This window comes from Poecilia reticulata, chromosome 12 (assembly GCF_904066995.2).
Source record: "Poecilia reticulata chromosome 12, P_reticulata-male-v2, whole genome shotgun sequence".
Lineage (NCBI taxonomy): Eukaryota > Metazoa > Chordata > Actinopteri > Cyprinodontiformes > Poeciliidae > Poecilia > Poecilia reticulata.
The window spans coordinates 23,721,912-23,743,697 of record NC_088841.1 but is presented as its reverse complement, the minus strand read 5'-3'; the positions used below and the strand labels follow the sequence as shown (position 1 = coordinate 23,743,697).

The 21,786-nt window shown below is 36.6% G+C and overlaps 1 protein-coding gene across 1 annotated transcript in view; it reads right to left on the bottom strand.

The window, feature by feature from the left end:
* Nucleotides 1–21,786, bottom strand: part of npr2 (natriuretic peptide receptor 2) — a 62,369-nt gene that overhangs the window by 12,211 nt on the left and 28,372 nt on the right. The window contains exons 8-15 of the mRNA XM_081613323.1: nt 14,287–14,407; nt 11,886–11,960; nt 10,444–10,521; nt 7,187–7,291; nt 5,819–5,890; nt 3,869–4,028; nt 3,637–3,792; nt 1,089–1,257 (exon numbers count right to left, since the gene is read on the bottom strand). Of these exons, the coding sequence (XP_081469449.1) occupies nt 1,089–1,257; nt 3,637–3,792; nt 3,869–4,028; nt 5,819–5,890; nt 7,187–7,291; nt 10,444–10,521; nt 11,886–11,960; nt 14,287–14,407 (936 nt within the window). The remainder of the gene's footprint in view (nt 1–1,088; nt 1,258–3,636; nt 3,793–3,868; nt 4,029–5,818; nt 5,891–7,186; nt 7,292–10,443; nt 10,522–11,885; nt 11,961–14,286; nt 14,408–21,786) is intronic.

The following is a 21,786-nucleotide window of genomic DNA, read 5'->3' as shown; positions in this document are numbered from 1 at the left end:
GTCACTTTGTTTCAGCAGAGATCCTCACACTAACTCTTTCTGACAGATGCTCCACTCTCAGGGGAAAACATGCTTGCCTCCCTTCCTGCATCGACATAATACTCCGACCAAAATATGCACATAAATGATTCATAAGATCATAGAAAATAATACCAGAAACATGGACTCCAACTCTTCTGTTACTCAAACACACACCGACGCTCTCACAGGCGCTTCCCGCAAACAGCCGCCTGTCAGGAATTACAAACATTCATCAGAAACCGTCGTTCGGTTTTTATTCTTATTTTCATCCCAACACCAACGTATTGGACCCGTCAGAAACTGCTAAAAATATCCTTCTATCAATCTCAATTTAGCTTCTCATGTCAGGTCTGAAGAGGAAGATATTAATATAATGTAATGTTAATTTAAAAGTGACCTATAATACATAATTTAACAGGTCAGGATAGGTTTATATATACAAAACAAGTTTGTTACATTTTTTGTACAAAGTCATTCTTAGATAATGAGATTTTAGCTGTTTTAGGGCGTCTTGTTGCTTTAAATCCAAATAAGCTGCTGTTGGCCACGCCCCCAAACTGTTGCTGGCCACGCCCCCAAACTCAACATTTACACGGGAAAATGGCTGCAAACTGATGCACAACTATACAACCGTACATCTTTGAAAAGCAGAAGTGGAGCGGTAAAACAAGATGACCAAATATATTGACGCTCTGGGTTGCTAGGTAACGGACGGAATTCCGCCAGGGTTGCTAGGTAATGGGCAGAATTCCACTGGGGTTGATAGGTAACGGGCTGGGTTTTTCTGAAGTTCCTACATTTGGAAGACACCAAAAAACATGAACCTATTGCCAGAAAACTGCTGGATGTTTTCAGGAGCAGTAGAATCACAAACGTAAGTACAAAACTGCAAAAAGTGAATTTTCCATAATAAGTTTTTTGAGTTGTTGATGTAATTAATTTGCCCACATAAGTTTCAATAAACTCAAACACATTACTGTGGTTATGTTTATTAATAGGATTCTGCTGTTTCCAAATGTTTTTGGGGAATAAATGAACCATTTAAAGGGAAAACATGTTGGACCTACTTGTTGAGTTTTGCCATGTAGATCTTGATGTGACTGAAGTCGGGCCTCTCTGTCGGGTCTTCGGCCCAGCAGCCCTCCATCAGGATGGTCAGCTCCTCCGGGTGGCACCTGTTGTCCGTCGTTGGCCGAAAGTACGGCTTCTGGCCGTTCCTCACCTTCTGTATGATCTCTAAGGGTGGAAGAAAACACACCTTAGTGTCTGATTGGATTAAGACGAATAATTTCAAACACAGAAACAAAATGCAAAAATACATCAGCCAACAGAAATACCAAATGTTCAGTTGATTTGAAGGGTTTTATAACAACATTTTATAACATTATAAACTCTTTGGTTTGTTCATGTGTACATTTTTGTAGAAGCATTACTTGATTTTACTTCAGTAGTTTAAAAAAACTGAAAATTTATTTCAAAAAGAAAATGTTAAAATGCAAAACATGTCACCACACTGATCTAAATTAATCACATTTGAAAGCAGCCTTCCAGCTACGGTAGCTGCTAAGCTAACCTGGAAAAAACTCAGAAGTTGCTACATTTGGAAGGATTGAAGTTAAACTAAACTAATTTACACTTTAAAAAATACAAACTTTTAAAAGCAAAAAGAAAGCAAAATCTAATCTGCACCCAGATTACATTTTCTTTTTCAGTTTTCTGCATAACTTTGCTTTTAATCAAGCAACAACTATGTTGATTATGCAAAAACATTGCTGCTAATTTCTTTTACAACAAATTCTCATTTTTCTTTTTGACGTTAAGTGCAGCAGATAAAAGCTAAAGCGTTTCAAAATATAAAGACTCGTTTTTCTACTATATTTCTTAAGGCACTCCAAGTTTTTAGCACTTGTTCGGTAAAACACTTTTTCCTCTGATGAATAAAACAAATCAAAGCTCTATGAAACTATTTATTCTGTTTTTTCCCCTCTTCAATGACAAAAGATGCATAAAAGCTTTTTAAAGACTCTAGTTAAAATGGAAATGTTACGGTGTGACATGAGGTTTCTGCCCTCAGGCTGTTCATACATACGCAGCAGGAAACGTGACTCTGAATAAAAGGTTTCAATCGAGGCTAACAGGCTGAGGAAGCCGATTTATTACATTCAAGTTAAAACCTTCCACCCTCCCTGCATGCATTTTGGCTAAATTCAATAATACCCTTAGTCATGCTGTCATATTTTACTTTTTAATATGCGAGATGCATCCAAGATGTAAGAAAAAACCCCAACAAATTAAGACTAAAAAGGAAAAACTTTGATCTGGGTTTAATGTGTCATTTTCAAAACACAACAACTGACCACTTCAGGTTTCCATGGCAACTGAAATAGCCGTTCTGGAAATGGTTCTTTCCCCTACGGAGAGGAGTTCGACTTGCTTTTCAATCTAGTTTTCAACGACTAGAAGGAGAGAAATCCATCCATCCATTTGGAAATCAATGAATCTCAGTTACAGAAAAAAAAGCAAATTTCAGTGAAATATTTACAATTTATTGTTCCTTTTAAAGTTAAGCTGTTGAAATCAAGAGTTGGTTGGATGTTCCATCGAAATGCCTGTTTTTAGCTAATTTAGCCAGGATAAGCTAAGCTAGGCTAAGCTAATCTAGGCTAAATTAAGCTAACTTTTAAAATACTAAATATAAATTTAAAAAAGACAACTGGGATCTTGATGATGTAAAATAAATTATATGATAGCAGCATTTTTAGCTAAGGTTATGTTAGCTAGGCGAAGGCTTCAAGAAATAGCAGCTAATTTTCAAATCACGTTTTATAAAAGGAGACCATGAATGTGAATATGAAAAGCAAATTTTATATTCAATTATCAACATTTTTGGTGACAGTAATTATGTTTCTTGATTAATTTTATGTAAAATAAGCTAATTTAAGGCAAGATAGCTTAAACAAATCTGCCTTTCAAGACAGAAAACAATTAGCTTTATCACAAATACAAAAAAATGGAGAAAATGTTAACATTTCAAGACATTTATGACATTATGGCAGCCATTTTTGGAAAAAGTTTCCAGCTAATTTAAGCTAAGCTAAGAAAAGCTATGCTACATGCTAGCATAAGCTAGCTAACATTACTAAAAAAAATTTATGCAAAGATGTGTACCAGACCATTCTGGTAAAAGTACTTATATAAATATTGTAAAAACATAAGCCATATTGTATTATAAATATTCTTTAAGAATATCAAACATTTCAGCTTTATTTAAGTTTTACTCAGTGTAAATTATGGATTTAAAGGTAATGTCCAAATAAAACATTAGGTCAAAAAAGAAAATACTTGGGTGTGCTGTGGTGGAGCAGGGGTTAAGCACAACCCACATATGGAGGCCTTAGTCCTCGACGCAGCTGTTGCAGGTTCGATTGACATGATGACATCTGGCCAACACGTCATGTCACAGTGAAAGGAAAACATGGGGCATGACGCTAAAAATAAACATTTTCTTGATTGTGTCTGTTTAAATTAGGTGGAATTCTTTTCAGGTTACTGCTCTTATTTGCTAATTTTGCTAATTGAGCCTCTTGCAGGCTTGTAAAAGACAGCTGTGTTTACCTTTAGGGCTGAGGTCCATGCCTTCCACGTAGAAAGGTCCATTCCTCAGAGCTATTTCCTGCAAGATGATGCCAAAACTGTACACATCACCCTTCTGGGTCCCCTGAGGAGGGTGCCGGTCGTATATGAGCAGCTCTGGAGCGGTCCACAGTTTCTCTGGAGCAAAACACAGCATGATGAAACAAACAGAAGCGGAGGCTTTTTGTGAAATTGCATTTTGGAGCTGACTTACTTGCATACAGGGCATGCGAATCATCGTTTTCGCAAGACGAGCGGAAGCTAGCCAAACCATAATCTGTGATTTTCAAAACAAATCGGCTGTCCACCACACAATTAGATGACTTCAGATTTCCGTGGCAGCCAAAGTAGCTGTTTTGGAGATAGTTCATTCCCTGGTGAACAGAAGTCAAGCGTTAGCACGTTTCTCTTTCTGTCTGCTTTTGTTTCTACACGTCAAACAGCAAAAGAAATGCAGGCATAAGAAAATAATAAATTTGACAAGTTTGCAAATGAGTACAGAAAAACAACTCCTAATTCAGAAAATTGACGATGGCAACATCCTGGATACTTCATCTCATTTTCAGCTAATGGAATTTAAACTTTCTAAGCTAAGCTATGCTAAGCCAGCTACTGAGAAACAAATATTCCCTATTACAAAGAACCTACATTTATTAATAGAGTAAAAAGCTTGTACAATATGATTGCAGTTAGAATAGGTCATTATTTAAAGTTATGATTTATTTCTGTTTTCAACCAAGATAATTTAAGCTAAAATAGATCCTGATAGGCTAACATAAGCTAGCTTTAAATAAAGAAAAATAAAGTTCACATCAAAAGGTAAAAAAAGAAAATGCAAGGAAAGGTAATTTTGTCAGAAATAATAATAGTTAAAGTCTGTCATCTTTTGAAACGGCCCAGATATTTATCTTTGCTAGTAAAGGAAGGCTAAGCTAGGCTAAGCTAAGATAAATATTTGTTTTTAAGGAAGGAAAATCAAAGACTCATTGCAGAAGTGTCAAAGTAGATGTACGATTTAACCTTTTTAAATGTTTTAAAATTTGTACGTTTTTTGTTTTTGCTTAGCTTCTTCAGTTAGCAAATGAGAGGCTCTGTCAAAGATTTATTTGATTACTAAATATTATCTTACGGTAGAAACATTATATTGACTATTACAATTCCTTAAATTTGATTAGTATATGCTCTGGTATTTTAAATTTATTATATTTGGAAATAATCAACTGGCTTAGCTGCTTTAAGCTAAGTTAGTTCAGCTAAGCTTAGTTTAGTTGAACTAAGCAAGCTAAGCTAACTTAGGTTAGCTGCCCTAAGCTAAGCTAGTTCAGCTAAGCTTAGTTTAGTTGAACTAAGCAAGCTAAGCTAACTTAGCTTAGCTGCTTTAAGCTAAGCTAGTTCAGCTAAGCTTAGTTTAGTTGAACTAAGCAAGCTAAGCTAACTTAGGTTAGCTGCCCTAAGCTAAGCTAGTTCAGCTAAGCTTAGTTTAGTTGAACTAAGCAAGCTAAGCTAACATAGCTAAGCTAGTTTAGGGTCGACAAAAACAATGTTTAAAAGCTAAGGAGAAGCTGGTTTTAGGAAGGAAAAGAAATTAAACAAAATTGCTTGTTTCAGGAAAAAACAAAGTAAATTTAACTTGATAATAATTGAACAAATTCTATCTTTTTTGTTTTTACATAAATTAAATCCTATCTTGGTACAACATGATTATAGTAACGAACTGTCATAATTTTCTTAACTGGAAATTTTTGCCCTTCTTTTGTGACATTATTTAAGAATAATTAAATTTTTCCACTGGAAAAAAGTATCGTTTCATATTTGGTGGAACTGATTTAGCCGAAGTTCTTCATCAAGCAATCAGTCCAGCAGAAACGTGTGATTAAAAGCAATCTTCTAAATTGTTCCCATGATTACGTTTAATCAGAGTTCATGATGAAATTTCATTTGTCACCTACACTCCCCAACCACTTCAGGTCAATAACAAACTTTGCAGCAGATTTTCCTTCTCTCCATTTCAGCTCATGTGAAACCGTGGCAACGCAGAAAGATTGGTGCATATCTGCATGGCACAACAAGCAACCTTTAGCTGGTGCCCATGTGAAAACACATGAATCGATACGCTGCCTGTGGTTGGTGTGTTTACCGTGTCTGCAGCCTGAAGGCCACTCACCTTCACGATGTCATTGATCAGCGAGTAGCGGAACATCCAGTCCAGGTTGATGCTCTCGTTCTCCAAAATGTCCTGGGAGAGCGAGAGCAGACCGAAAAAAAAAGAGCAAAAGACCCCGTGACTTTTCATCTGCCAAAGCAGCCTAAGAGTTTACATTAGGATCAAGCAAAGAATCAGCATTTTTTCCTTTTCTGTTCATCTTCACTACTGACATGCATGGAGCCGTGGCAGGATATTAATGAATAACTGCAACGTTTACCCGAGCCGACCCGTTTCCTGGAATCACATCGGCTGAGACGCCTTTTCTGTCTCACCAAATGTTAAAAACCATCAAGTTTAGCTTTATCACAGATTCCCTGTAAGGCCAGGCGTCCAGGCCAAGTTGGACTATCAAGCAATTTTTATCAGCTACAATGTTATTTCAGAAGTTTATTTAAGACGAGAGTATGATGGGGTATTAGAGACATTGAATATAAAAAGAAAACAAACTCTTTTTAGATTTATCTCAGACATTTACTAGAAAAAAAACAATAAAATTTCTAAGCTCCAAAAGTCAAAAATATGCGAGAAAAATTTCATTAGTGTTGACAGTAATTAGGAAATTTTCTAGAAAAAAAAGCTAATTTATGATTTCCAAAAGTGAAAATTTTGCAAGAAAATTCAAAAATTTTGAAAGTGGTCTCAAAAATTTTCTCAGAAAAAATAAGCTGCTAATATTTGACCTCAAAAGTTCAACATTTCTGTTAAAAAACAGTATGAAATTATTAGATTTATCTCAGAATTTTCTAAATTTGGATGTCTAAAATTTGCGAGAAAAAAAAGTAAGAAATTTTGAGATTAGTGTCAGAATGTTTCTAGTAAATCTTGGAATTTCCGAGTTTGAAAAGTCAAAAATTTTCCAGAAAAAACTCAAATTTGGAGTTTAATCTCATATTTTACAGTTTTCTAAAATTATCTTATTTTAGACAAAATTTTGCAAAGTCAAAAAATTTTCTAGAATTTTTTTTTTTGAGAAATATTTGACTTTATTCAACTAAAAGTTTCCAAAAGAGCCCAAAAAATTAGAGATTTTGTATTTATCTGGAAGAATTTATTTCAAGGGAAGCTAAACGTTTTCAAAGTTGGCTTAATAGCTAAATGAAAAATTAGCTCCAGTATTAGCGGATTATCAGAACTGTGTTTATCTCTTGGTATCAGAATAAAGAGGAACAGAGTTTAATTTGTTAGAATAGTTTAAATCTTTACAACATTTTCCTTCCACTTCACAAACACGTAGCATTTTCTTACCGTCTTTAACATGAAATCCTAAAAAAACAAACTAAAGTTTGCGGTTGCAACATGTCAGAAAGTGAATTCTGCTGCAGTTACCTGCAGGCTTCCTCTGGGGCAGTACTCGGTGATGATGCAGATGTTGGGCGGGTCGATGCAGGCCCCGATGAACCTGGTCAGATGGTTGAACTGAACGTCTCTCATCTGAAAATAACCGCACAAACACTCAGCGGCGGCTGTGAGCCCGACTCTTTCCAAACATCACATTCCCAAACCCCACGGAAACAGAGCACTGACGGCTCATTTAGGCACCGACTGCTCAGGACAACGCTGCCAGCTTTTCATCAAAATAGTCTGTTTGCAGTGGACCTGGTTGTGCCGGCTCTGGTTCTATGTGTTGAGGGAACCAAGTTGACACATGTGCATGTACTGCAAGAGGTTATGAATGGGCCAGTGTGCTGAGGAGGATTCGCTAAAAAAAAAAAAAGTTAAAAAGTCGTATTGGGCAGGAATATCAAAGTGGAACAAGAAGGAGGAGTGAAACTGGGAACTAACGATTAATTTAGCAATCGATTAATCGCTTAACATAAAGATTAATCGTTAAATTGCACAACTAAATAGATAAAATCCTACAGATTTTTCAGCTGACCACTTAAGTCTTTTTTATACAGTATTAGAAATATTGTAGATGCAAAGAGATAATTGAAAGCTTTTAAATAATTGTCTAAAATGCGATACTGTAGCATTCCTTTAGTAAATCTGACCTAGATGAAGTTAAAACTTTATGAATGAGGAGTTTTGGATAAAACATGTTTACAAACAAAGGTCTTAACTGCAATTATATTTTATTAATCAATTAATTGTGATTAATCGTTTCAGCCCTACTGGAAGCCATCGATTATTCTGATGATTAATCTGTTAAAAAATATTCAACTAACCACTAAAGTTTTATTGTAAAATATTAGAAATACAGTAAATATCCAAATAGATTATTCAAGTGATTTTTGAAATAAAAAATTAACATTTTATTTCCTAAAAGGCGATACCTGTGATATTCCTTTGGTAAATCTGAACCAGGTGAAGCAAGAACAACATGATTTGAGGGCAAAGATGTTGTTTTAACATCTTTAAGATAACAAAGCTGTTATATTTGAATGATCGATTAATCGTGATTAATCGTTTCAGCCCTAACTAGGAACATTGGATATAATCAAATGCTAGTTTTATAATAACCATCCAATGCAGATGTTTGAGGTTAAGACAGGGAACATTTGCTGCCAGATTCCTTTCATGCAAAGGTGTGAATTTCTCTTTTGTAGAAGCAAACGGCTCCATCCCGACGCTTTCACTCCAGCCGGTAAACGCGCTGACAGAGGCAGCAGTCAGAAAAACCTGCAGCCAGCTTCAAAAGGACATCGCTTCAACAGCGCTCTCTTCTACTCCGACCCGCCGTGACTGACAGCTGCTCTCACGGCGAACGCCGAGCGTTAGCGGCTCCTGTTTCATGGCTCAGGAGACGCTGTTAGCCTACCCTTTGCCCCATTTATTTTCCTCTGCTGCACCCTGGAACACAAGCGGTTAAGTTTCCACTGGCAGGCCCGGCCGTCTCCCCCATCTGGCTGGCTTGCTCTCCTTCCCCTGAGCTGAGGTTTGACAGGCCATCAGGCCCGCGGGGCATCGCAGACCGACGGCCACTAACCCGTCCTCTCAGAAACGACTTCGCACAAAATGACCCAAAATTCACTGCCGAACCGCAGAGCTAAAGCTACAAGAGCTGCAGGCTACAAGAATGATCAGCAGCCACAAGCATCCGTCTTGTTCGTGTCTGCCAGTGTAATTTCCAAGTTATGGCTTCCCCCCGATGCCACGGCGAGTTTCCATCACTAAACCACATTAAGTGGTGAGATTTTTGTCTTTCCTCTAGCTTCCTTATCGCTTACTCGTAAATATTTCGCAGCCGGAGGGGCCTTTTCATCAGCCGCTGCTGCCGTTTGTGTCAAAAAGGAGGTTTAAGGGTTTTAGTTTCTAGGTAACAAACTAGCAGCAACACTCAGCGATGCTTGAACATATTGATAAAAGCCAGACTTTCATTTGTTGGTTGGAGGGTTTATTAAGTCAGAAACAGATTCAAACTCCTGTAAAGGCACATCGATTGGAAGACAGATTCATTTCTCCTCTGACTGCAGCTGTTTTAATTGAATGACAGTTTATTTATACACAGACATTTCAGAAAACCAGTGAGCTGGCGAATGTCTTCTGGAGTGAATCTGGCTGGATCTTGTAAAATGACTCCACACCAGCTCTGTTTTTAACAATTTGTTGGATTTTGAAAAACAGAAATGAGTGGACGGATTTGACGTATTGCATCTGTTTCGTAGAATAAAACTTTTGCTTATTTCCTGAGAAGAATGAGCTGATAATGAAGGTTTCTGACTTATGGCACTGATAACGGAGGTTTCAGTGAAGATGTTTATCTTCTCTTTCCAACCGAAACTCCTTTGAACCGGGTTTGATTTAAGAACCGAGGTACCAATTAACCAGAGACGGGAGAAACGGAGAAAAAATCCCTACAGATGGGAGGGAGGCGCCGTGTACCGATGAGATATAGAAGGACGACAGTATGTGTTAAGTTTCACTTCTTCTATTCTCTTGCTTTTCTTTTCTCACTCATCTCTGATATTTACTCTGATTTTCTAAATGAAATATCTAAAGACAAATGCCCATTTCTCTGATGGATTCAGTGTTTCTTTCTCCCAAAACAAAAAATAATGTTCCTAAACACAGCATGACGTCCCACCTCTTCTCCCTGCTGGAGGGCAAAAAGCTGCTCGCTAACGGTGACTAGCATTAGCTTTAGCTGTTAAGCTATCAATGTGACAAGCTAAATCTTAAATGTATGCCTGATATATAAAATAAAAAGGGACACAGTGCTTTGTGGCGCTATGACAAGGTCCAAAAACAAGTTTTAATTAAGAAAAAATAGCGAGGGAGAGGGAAGTAGGTCAGCTATGCTAGCTTGACTATGATAAACACTCCTGTAGATGTGATGTGGAATTCTGTGTTTCGGTTTATTTAAAAACTAAAAAAAGGCAACAACTCTGACATCATCAGTATAGCAGGTGTTTAAATTAGTTAATCAACCGCCGCTATGTTAGCTTAGCTAATAGCAGCGGTAGCAACTGTGATCACTTATCAATAATCAAAAATAAACATCAAGCCTGAAACCATAAAACTATAACAGACTGAATGTTCAGTTCTTTGTGTGGAAAACGTCTGAGTACTTATTTGGTGCTGAATCCTGGAACGTAAAGTGACGTTGTTGTCTTCTGTAAAGGATGTTTACATAAAATACTCACATGTTTCAGCTCCATCAATACTTGTCTGGTCAGCTCTATCCTCTTCTTGTTGACGTGTTTAATGGCCACCAGGTTCCCCTGTGAGCAAAACAAAACACCTGTGAAATCACCAATAATATTCTGCATAAAAACAGAAGAAAATTCAAAAGAAATTTCCTTTTATACTCTTAAAAAGGAGCTAAAATTTATTTATACAGACAATTTAGATGAGACTTTTTCACTTTAGAAAACAAACATATTCGCCTAAAATTCAACAGCTTTGGCTTCCATACCGCTCTGAAAATGTTGTATCTTTTCATCAAATGATCCATCTTGAGTCTGTATACTCTAGTTAACAATTAATTAATTACTAAATTAGATGACGGTTATTTCAATAATTGATTAATCACAATCTATTATTTTGTCAGCTATAAATATAATAGAATATTTGTGGACTTTTATATGTTAGTGTTGGTGTATGTATATATTTGAGCCTGCATGTGTAATTTTGACTATTTAAGCATAACGTCTCTCCAACTATTGTGAAATTTTGAAAATAAAAAAGAAACTCAAACCCAAGGTTTGATTAGACTCAAAACTGCAGCAGAAACTGGCCTGTAATCTCCAGTTAACAATCAATCAATTATTAAGTTAGCTGACGATCAATTCAGCTAAACGATTAATCACAATTAATCGTTTGTGAATGGGGCTGAAACGATTAATCGGTTAAGAAAACGTTACATAAATCATAAAAATCGGCTGTGAAACCAGTTTTCTGCAGACAGAACATCCAGGTCTGCTGAAGATCTGCAGACTTTCCTGCAAACTGGAGCTGAAACTCAACAGCGATGAAGACATGATCGACTGCAGAGGAAAAAATAAGCTGCCTCTGTAGCAGCAATGCAAGGTGAGTCGCTGGGTCTGATTTAATATTGAGATTTGACTTTTGTTAAACGGGAAACATGCAGTCGAAGCGTCTCTCGCAGCAGAGAAAACACCTTGTATTGAAGTTTTGCAGGTTGTCAGGGACGTTACATCACCATGTTTTCTCTCTCTCCGCGTTTTAATCACCTCAGGTCAGCCAGGAGAACTTCAGAAGTTTATCCGCGTCTCCATTTAAACAAAAATAAACATCTTTCTGCTAAATACAGCTCTTTGTCTCACCCCCCCCCCTCTGCACAGCACAGAAAAAAAATTAGCAGCAACAAATTAATGGTTGTGTTCAGACTGAGGGAGTTACAGAACCAGACACACACACACAAATAAAAAAATAAACAGAAAAGCAAAGTGACGCATTCTGCAGCTCGTATTAAAACCAACTACCTAAATTCGCCCACACACTCTCTCTCTTTCTCTCGCCTCTCTCTCTCTCTCCAGCTCTCCGGCTTTCTTTCTCTGCACATGTGTGTGGGTGGGAGAGGAGTGTGCAGGAGTTGAAAATGTCAGAACTCACTAAGCCTTACCTTAAAATAGCCGGTTTTTGCAAATAGCTGATATTTTCCATGGGCAGTTATCAGGGAGCCGTAGCTGGATCCTCTCTGGGAAGACGGAGAGGAGCAGAGAGGAAGAACAGACGTCTGTTACAGAGTCTCACATCACAAAAAAACTACAAGAATTATGTTTCTGGATTCTAAAAACCCGCTGTTCAGTCTGCGTTTGTAATGAATGCAAAATGGAAAAGCGGGAAGCCGGAGAAGGTTGGAAAAACACGGTATTTCCCACTATCAGAACAAGACAGAGAGGCAGTCGTTAAAAAGGTGTGTGCTTGTGATTTCCATGAGCGCTTGCACGTGTGGGAGAGGAGAGGCATTCGGGCTTCGCACCCTGAATGCGAGGAGCGGGGCCAGACCCAGGCCTCATTTTAACGACCGTTTAATGTGCGTCTGCCGCTGAGAGCCCAGCCACCTTGGATCAAACCGCTGGAAAAGCTTCCAGGAATGTGTAAACGCGCAGAAGATTTGGGATTCTGTCAGGGCTGCAGCTCAGATTGGAGCAAATAAATAAATAAAAGAAATGGTTCAATTATAATTTTACATGCAATATTACAGATTTTGTTGCTTTCCTTTCTAAAAATGGCAGAAAATATTTTCAAAGAGTGGATTTTATTCCAATAATCCCTTCTCTGAGTTGTATGATGAAGTAGTAGAGAAAAGCTACCAGAATATTGGCAAAATAAAAACAAAATATTACCAGAAGAACGTCTTAAAACGATGAAAAGAAGCTTATAGAGTTATTACAATGCTGCTACTAAACATAATTTGATGCTTATTTGTTCAAATTTAAATTATTACCTTAAACCAAAAGAGGATCAACATCTATATTCTCCTTTATTCTGGTAATATTAACACTTTATTCTCACGTTATTTTGACTTTATATTCTTCCATTACGACTGTATTCTTGTAATACGATGACTTTATTCTCTTAATTTAAAAATCTTGGCTTAACTGTTACATTTGGTCATAAAGTTCACCTGAATTCAAAACATGCTTATGAAACAAGATGGCCGCCCTGGGCACGATGACATCACTGAACTATGGAAAAGAGCACAGGTGGAAAAAAAATCCAGCATTTCCAAAAATGTAATCTTCAAAAACCAAAATGTGTAAAAATAAACCATTTTTAAAAATTAATCAAGGTTAACCCAACAACAACGAACGTGTCGCCGACGACACGGCCAAATTTGCAGTACCGTCATTCCGCCACACGTAGCGCTATCTGAAAAATTCCAACAATTTCTGAAAGGGGAGACGTTGCACTTTCCAGCCAATATCGGGTTATTACGGTAATTTCACAGCTGCAGCTGCAGAGGGTGAAATTAATCCGAGGTGCGCTTGTTTAATAGACTTTTAATAATAACTTGCTTGACACTTAACAAGTAGAAACCATGAATAAACTGGCAAAAACAACAAGTTTGGAAACAATTTCAGTGGCTCTGTTCAACACTCCCGCTCTGGGTGTAATGCTGGACTCTGACCTGAACATTCAGAGTCACATAAAGACTTTAACAAAGTCGGCCTTCTATCACCCGAAGAACATTTTCAGGATTAAATATCCCATAAAACTCATCCAGGTGTTCCTCTTTAGTCACACTGATCACTGCAACAGTGATTTATATCAGCTGCGGCTTTCTGACTGACTTTAAAGGCAGATCTGTGATCGGATCTGCTGCTGTTGTATCAAAGCACTGAGTGGTCAAAATGACTGGATATACGAGTTTAATCCATTTACTATTTATCAACCTGCCAGATAAATAGGAAGGTTATTTCCTTCCTATTTATCTTTTTAGACATTGTTCTGGTCTAAAAAGAATCAGAACCAGAACCAGACATGGAGAATTCAGTTTTTATTCTCCTCTAATCTGGAACAAAAGTCCAGAAAACTGAAAAACTGCCGGAACACTGAGTTCCTGTAAACCAAGGTTAAAACCCCATTTAGTCGCCTTTGATTAATAATAACTGGAACATCCTTAATTTAATCTGTTGTCACGCTCCCATTACTTTTATTTAGTATTCATCACACTATATTTAATTACTTTGAAATGCCAATAAACTTGCCTTGCCTTTGACTAGGCCAACCCAAAAAGTCATTAGTGTAGCTGCAGAAATTGGCCTCAGATTTCCAAACAAATCTGGTTAATTCGTGGTTTAACTGGGGCTATTTTCTTGGTTTAAACATTGGTTTTCCCCTTATTAAATGAAACTTCAAAACTGCTTTTTGAATTTCATCCAGTTTGATTAAATCAAACACAGGTTAAAATGGTAGCACAGCTCAATAAAAACCAAAACAAACAGCTTTTAATGTGAGACCAAGTGGGTGTCGCCTCATTTAAGTGCTTTGCATCATTACTGTCCAGGTCTGTCTACCTGTGAGAGGGTCAACCTGCTGCCGGCTCGTTTGTGGTATTTATTGGGGCTTTCGAACTGCAGGTCCTCCCACCGAATCCTCCACAGCATCCCAGCCAGCTCCTTCTCCAGCTTCAGTTTCCTGTTGAAAGCAAAGAAATTAAGGAGCAGCTCGTTAAACTGACTTATTTTCTCACAGGAATCAGATCTGGGGGAAGTAAGTTGGGTTGCAACAGCACCAGATGAGTTTAAATGGAAGAAAATCTGAATTTATGGTTTAATTTTCTGGGTTTTGAGATCTAAAGCAACATGGATTCAATCCGATAACCAGAACCAGATTTGCTACATTTGCTCGGTTGTGTTTGATCGCCGTCCATGTTCAGAGATAACCATCTGGATCTGATAGTGAAGTTCGTCATATCCAGTATTTTGTGTGTTTTTCTAAGATTTTAGTTTCACTGATCCTCGTGTTCTTCAGTTGCGTGTCCTGCTTCATGGTCCAGAACAGGGAGTTCTTTGAAATAAAATCACACGGTTCAAATATATAATTTACTCAAGATTTAAGTCTTCATCTCTTGACAATGGAGCGTTTATAACTGTTGGTTCAGCTTGTTCTCCAACAGATGTTATTAAGATCATAAACAAGACATAGATGATAACTGAAGGCTAACAAGAAGATAAGAAAGGAGTTCTGACTGGACGAAGACATTAGCGTCTGGTTAAAAGCACCAGAGAGATGAAAACTCATGCAGCTAGCAGGTCACACCAGCTGTGACCTTTGACACACATTTAACTGCCTACATTAGAGGGCACACTTCTGCTGATGAGCTAATAGTGGAGCTAACTCTTTGCTTAGCTCTTTAGCTAACTTTAAAAAGACAATTTCGTAATTGTGTTGTTTCCATTCAATAAGAAACGCAATAAAATTCACATGTGAAAAAGTTGATCACGCAATAAGTCAATAAAAAACATGTTGCGTCATCATCCTCCAACTACTTCCTGTTATTGTCTTCTTTGTTGTTTCCAGCAGCAGTAACTTCCTGTGATTCGTGTGATGCAAAAAAAGTGCGTTTCCATTGCAGTTTTGAGAAATAAACCAATTTTGGAAAAGCCACTTCATCCAAGTGCCTAAACTTTTTAATTTGTAAACGTGAGTTTTTCAAAAACTTCCGTGTTTCCAGAAAGCAAATTTATTTTAGTAATTCCAATTCATGCAATTTTATGGCTAATAGAAACGCAGCAACTGGAACAGGTATTTAGAGTCTCAATTCAAGGATATTTGGTAAAACTAAAATTAATATTAATACTTCTACACTACAAAAACATAATCTTAGCAACTATTTTTATAGTTTATAGTGTGAATATCTTGAAACACTTGAATTAATACAAATCAAGCAGCTTTTATCCAAGATATAAAAGCTTGTTTTTAGCAAATAATTTCTAAATATTGATAAAAAAGTAAGTTCAAGTTGTACTGGCAAATTATTTCAATCACAACAAAACATTTTCCCAGGTTAAAAGTAAAATAATCTGCTAAAGGAACTAGAACTTCTTCATCGATATTAAGGCATCATTTACTGAAAACAAGCTCCGAAATTTTACAGAAAGTTTAATAAAGTATTTGAACTATGAACTAGACCAAAAATACTTGGTAAGATTTTGTGTTTTTGCAGTGTAAAATCATCTCTTTAAGCTCCAGACAGAAACTTGAACTTTTGATAACATTTTGAAACTGTTCACTTTTCCGTGAAGTAGATTTTAGAATCAGTTTAAGTGTTTAGTTTTGTTCATTTTTCCTTTCGTGTAAATAAATAAAGACCTTAATTTATTTAACAATAATATATTAATAAATTCTTTAAATGTCACTCAATGGGATGAAAAAGTTGTGCTTCAGATTGAATTTTCAATTTTGACAGATTTTTGATAATTATTTTTGATAATTCTCCCTCTACACCAGACTTAATTAAATATCAGTTTTACGACATGAGTTTTTAAAGTTTAGTGGTTGAACTTCAGCAGATTGGGATGTGAGCTTCTCCACAATGACAAAACAAACGCGCCCACATGTCTGCATAGATTAGCCAGAGAAATTCATCTCCTCATTTTCTTTGTCAGTGATATTCCTGACATGTTTGAGGATTATTTTTGAGCACCGTCTGACTGGCAGCCTCTCCGGAGAAGATGCATTCCAGCAAATCAACACATCAGAGCTAAAATTCTTACTAGAGCAGCTGCTTGCTTGACATTTAATGATTCACACCCAAGAAGAGAGAAAAAAAAATCAGAAATGAAACCTGCAGAAAGCTATCAAGCACACTTTCTTGATTTGTTTTTATTTGCTTTCCTCTTTTCTTTTTTTTTGCTGCTGTAAGGAAAAAGTAAGGATTTTATTTATGGTTTGAAACGTAGACGTGAAAAACGAGCAGAGAGGAGGCATTCCAGGGCGATCCGAAAGGTGTAAAACACTTCCAGATGGCTGCAGGAAATTATTACAGCGCTAGCATGTCGCCCCGTTGTTGCCATCCAGCCAACTTGGCCCCAGAGTGGCTTCTTTATTAGTTTTTTGCCACTATGTCACCAGTATTAATTTTACTATTGAGCAATCCAGCAGCCTAAATGAGATGTGAGCATTTGGAGGACATTAAAGCGCCAGCACTCCTCCTCCACCACCACCACCACCAATTTTCTATTTAAAGGGTCTTGTTTAGAGACTTCTGGCAGCCAGAGGGGCGAAGTGTGGGGCTCCACACTGGGCCTATTGTTTCACCATTCCCATTTGTGAATACCTTCCTGCGGGACCAACCCCCCCCCCCAAACCCGCCTCCATTAAAACAACAAAGTCACTGCTACTCTGCTCAACATCACCTCACACTCCTGCTGGCTGGCAGACTCCAAAATCAACCCACAGCACCAGACAGTCCAGCTGCCTCAACTGTCCAAGAACCAGCCGCCTTCACGCCGTACAGAACTTACACTGAGGAATTGGGTTGTTTTGATGCGATAAACCCTTAAATGTGCTTTACAAAAGCACATATGTCATATAAAGGCACATTTCAGGACTTACTATGGACTAAATCTGTGTTTTTTAGGGACTTTCTCACATTTTTAATCACAAAAATTGTTCTAGCGCTGGAAAAAGAACCCCAACTTTTACACTTTCAACTATTATTTTAGTAAACGATTAATTGGATTTTTTTAAAAACTGCCAAATTCCACATATCTTTTATTTAACCACTTAAATCGTTTCTGTATAAGAAAACATTAATAGTTTCAAAATTTTACTCAAGTAAATATTTTATTGCTTAAAATGCAGTATTCCTTTAGTGTACGCTTTATTATTTGTAGCAAAGGATGCATCTGCAGCCAAAAAATGTTTCTAACATGAAAAACTGAACTCTTTCCATTTGACTTAACATCAATACAGTGTGGTTCTAATTTGGTGATTTTTTTTTTATTAATTAGATGCAAAATGTGCTAAACAGGAGATTTATTTAGAGAATTTGAACCAGGTGCAGCTAAAACTGCCACTTGATGAGTTCTGGGTGAAACATATTTACAAAAAGGTTTATTTTAAATGAAAAATGTTGATATCTTTTGTACAGTTTTCGTCTAACTACTACTCCGAATGTGGTGTTCTGTCAGAAACTGACCTTTTCAAGAATCTTTATACTCCAGTTAACGATTAATCAATTATTAAATTGGTTTACAATTATTTGAAGTATCGATTAATCACGATTAATCATTTCAGCCCTACTTCCAACTCAACATGGTGAACAAATCAAAGGAAAACCGATGATTTAATACACATATTTCCTTTTATTTCATTCCATATTCTATCAAAGTTATTAATTTTACAACAGCATCAGTTTGTGTAACAGAGGAAAATCTTGTTAAAACATCCATTCTACCACTTTCCTTTATGAAATACATCAACAAATGAACATAAAATAGGTACAAATCACTCAAACCAACATTCCTTTGGATATTATAGGCTGCAATCATGATTGAAAGAAAGTACACCCTGTTACCAGGTCCTGGAATTCTTTTAATCAAACCTCAAATATGCAAAAAGGCACAAAGCAAATTCAAACTGTCAATATTTATCGAATTCCTGCTGCTTCCATAGAATCTAAGATGGCTGGGGTTGCTAGGGCTTGGCTAGGGTTGCTAGGTAACCAGGCAGGGTTTGGCTGGGGGTTGCTAGGTAACGGCACAGCATCTGTGGAATGTGAACATTTGGCTGGTTTTTCAAATGGCTCAATTTCCAGACACCAAAAAACAGTAACTTATGCCAAAGACCAGCTGACTGTTTTTCTTAAGCGTGTCGGTTGTTTTTAGAGGCAATAAAACATATTCAGAGCAGTAAATAAACAAACATTTTGAATTTAAATGCGTTGTAAATGGTAAAGCATTACATTCGTTTGGTTTACATCTACAAAAGGAATAATAAATACATTTTAATTTTAAGAAATAAAACTATTTTCTTATATCAAAATGAATTGAATTGTTTATTTGTATCTTTTAACATTGTATAAAAAGGTGTAAATGGTTAAATGAAGAATCTGTAGAATGTGGCTACTTTTTAAATCCGATTAATCGATTAATCGCCACAACAATCGATAGATTTGATTACTAAAATAGTCGTTATTTGCAGCCCTCATCTATTGTTCAAACATCTCAAACTTTCTCTGCTTGCCTGGAAAAGTTGCCTTCAAACCAGACAGAAGAATTAAATCTGAAAACAGAAAATAAGTGCAATAAAATCCTAAACATATTTTTAAGCAAGTGAAATTTTCTAAAGTGAACAGAAGGAGTCCTGCTATTAAATCAAAAATACTTCTTCTTATTTTTGTTTATTTTTTAGAAAAAAATTACTCTGAATGAACAAAATGTCTCTATGTTGTTATTTTATTTTGATAAATGAGACAAAAACAAGAGAAAATCACCACAAACACCTGATAGCAACTGTAGATAATGCAAAATATTTGCAGATTTAAATGTGACCAAATGTCATCCGCGGATCAATAATCCAAACAACCGCAAATCTGAAACAAAACGGCTGACCTAGTCAAAGTCCAGACTGAAATACTGTAGTAGAACCAAATGTTACAATTAAATCAACTAATTTTTGTTCAATAAATAAAGACAGTTTGTATATTTGAGGTTTTGCTTGAACAGCCCCGGGGTGTACTTACTTTCTAACCACAATATTATATATTCCAAAAAAACAGCATCAAAACAGCAGTAAATACACTTTTAATTATAGACAAAAATTTATTTCTTATCAAAAATATAGAAATTAAACACGTATAACTCCCAGATATATGAATTGCACCTTGAGGTTGAGAAGCTTATCTTGTGTTCTGGGGAACTGCAGAACATTTCAGACATTTTAGTGGCGTATTTGTGGGTCAAGTTGTGGAAATCAAAGGCCTGAGCAGCAGCAGCTGGCCGACGTTAAAGGCAGCTGCTAAAAGCTCTGCTGCCCGCCGCTCAGTCCATCAGCAAAACCCGCGCTGCCGTCTGCAAAAACAGGAAGCCATCTGTTAGTCTCTGGTTTCAGGCTCAGAACAACGACACAAATCTCACAGCGTAATGCAGGCGGGGAGCAGAAAGTTCCCTCAAACGACATGAATGATGTTCAGATTTCGGTCGTTTTGTGGAAAAGCGTCTAAAAATAGTTGCAGTTGAGATGAAAGGACCAACATGTGGGTCAGACCTACCAATACATCCCAGAATCTCCAGAGCGCAAATACAAACTTGTTGCTTTTAGGTTCAGTAAAGACGCAGAAATGTGAAAAAAGTATTAAAGATTTCTTCTTCTTCTTCTGTTGTTTTTTTGTTGTCACATTTAAAAAGTAAGTTTTCTAACGAGGATTTCATTTATTGATACCAGAATCAATCTAACAGGTTGAAAACAAAAAGTCTTAAAAAGTGAAACATTATTGACGAGTTAAAATTCACTTCAATTCAAAGATATTTTATTGATCCTGAAGTCAAATTAGATGCTGCTTCACTGTAAAAACACAAAATTTTACCAAGTATTTTTGTTTAGTTTCCAGAGCAAATACATTATTATTACACTTAAAATAAGACAAAACTAATTTATAAGTAAAAAGGAGCTTATTTTAAGTGAATAATTCTTAAAATATATTGGCAGTAAAAGTTTAATCACCAAATTGTTTTATAACAAGACTTCTTTTCCTATAAATGAAATTATCTGACAATGGATTTACACTTTTTAATCAAGATTAAGGAATTATAAGCTTCTAAATCTTGTTAAAAAATTACTTATGTTATTTTTCTCTCATTTCAATTGCACTACAGTATTTGCTCTAGAAACTAGACAAAAATACTTGGTAAAATTTTGTGTTTTTGCAGTGTGCAACTCATTATCCAAGTTAGATGCTGATGGCTGTGGGCAGGTAGGATCTCCTGTAGCAGTCTGTACTACAGCGGTTATGAATAAGCCTCTGACTTAAGACACTTTGTTGAAGAGAATTTTCTGTAAAGTTCTTTGTTTTATGAATAATCCTTTGTTTCAGCGCCATCTCCAGAGGTTTCAGATGATGCTACGCCAACAGAAGATGGCAGAAGAGATTCCTCTCTGCACTACAGCGAGAGACATTATGGAAGACTGGTGGAACGTCCCATCAGAGGCAAACCTACCAAAATTACTCCAAAGATGCATCAACGACTCATCCAGGAGAAGAAGACTGTCAGGCTGCTTTCAAACAGCCTGACAGTTTGATCATTTCACCACAAAATATCCAATTTGTGCCGCTTTGAAAACACAATCCAACCGTTTTAAAATCGTCATGCTGCTGTTAGCTGGGCTACCTTTTACTTGCTTTCTTTGTGTTTTTTGTGACGATACTGTTGCTGAATAAACTTTAAAATTCATCCATAAATGGCGGCATCCATTATTACTTTATGAACAGAGTGCTGCAGTTTGGCGCCAACATTCTTCTTCTGCACAAAAGAATAAATCACGTTTTAGCAACAAAACCCCAGCAGATTTCAGAAAAAACTTCTGCATAAAAAAATCAGATTTCATCCAAAAAAAATCCAATTTTAGAGAGAAAAATAAATATTTTCGCCAAAAAAAATCTAAATTGAGCATCAAGATAGCCTAAGTTTCTATCTTAGGCTATCTGCCGACCCTGCCGACCAAAATCACCAACAAGAAAACAATCCTACTGACAGTTAAACACGGTGGAGGTGCTGTGGTGCTGTGGAACTTGGATTTTTCTATCTAGAGGGAATAAATCCGGGCATCAATTAATGAGCTCACTTGAGCATCAAAAGCATATCAATGAGTGACCTAGTCAAAGTCCAGATTTATATCAAATGGGATGATCTTAAAACAGCAATGAGTCTGAATTCACAGTAAAGTAAAAACCATTTATTATCTTCAGGGAGCAAAAAAAATGCTGCTTTGTGTTTCTTTCCTCCCAATTAATTAATGAAATCCTCGTTAGAAAACATCTTTCTGCATCGACTCTCATAACCGTCTTCATT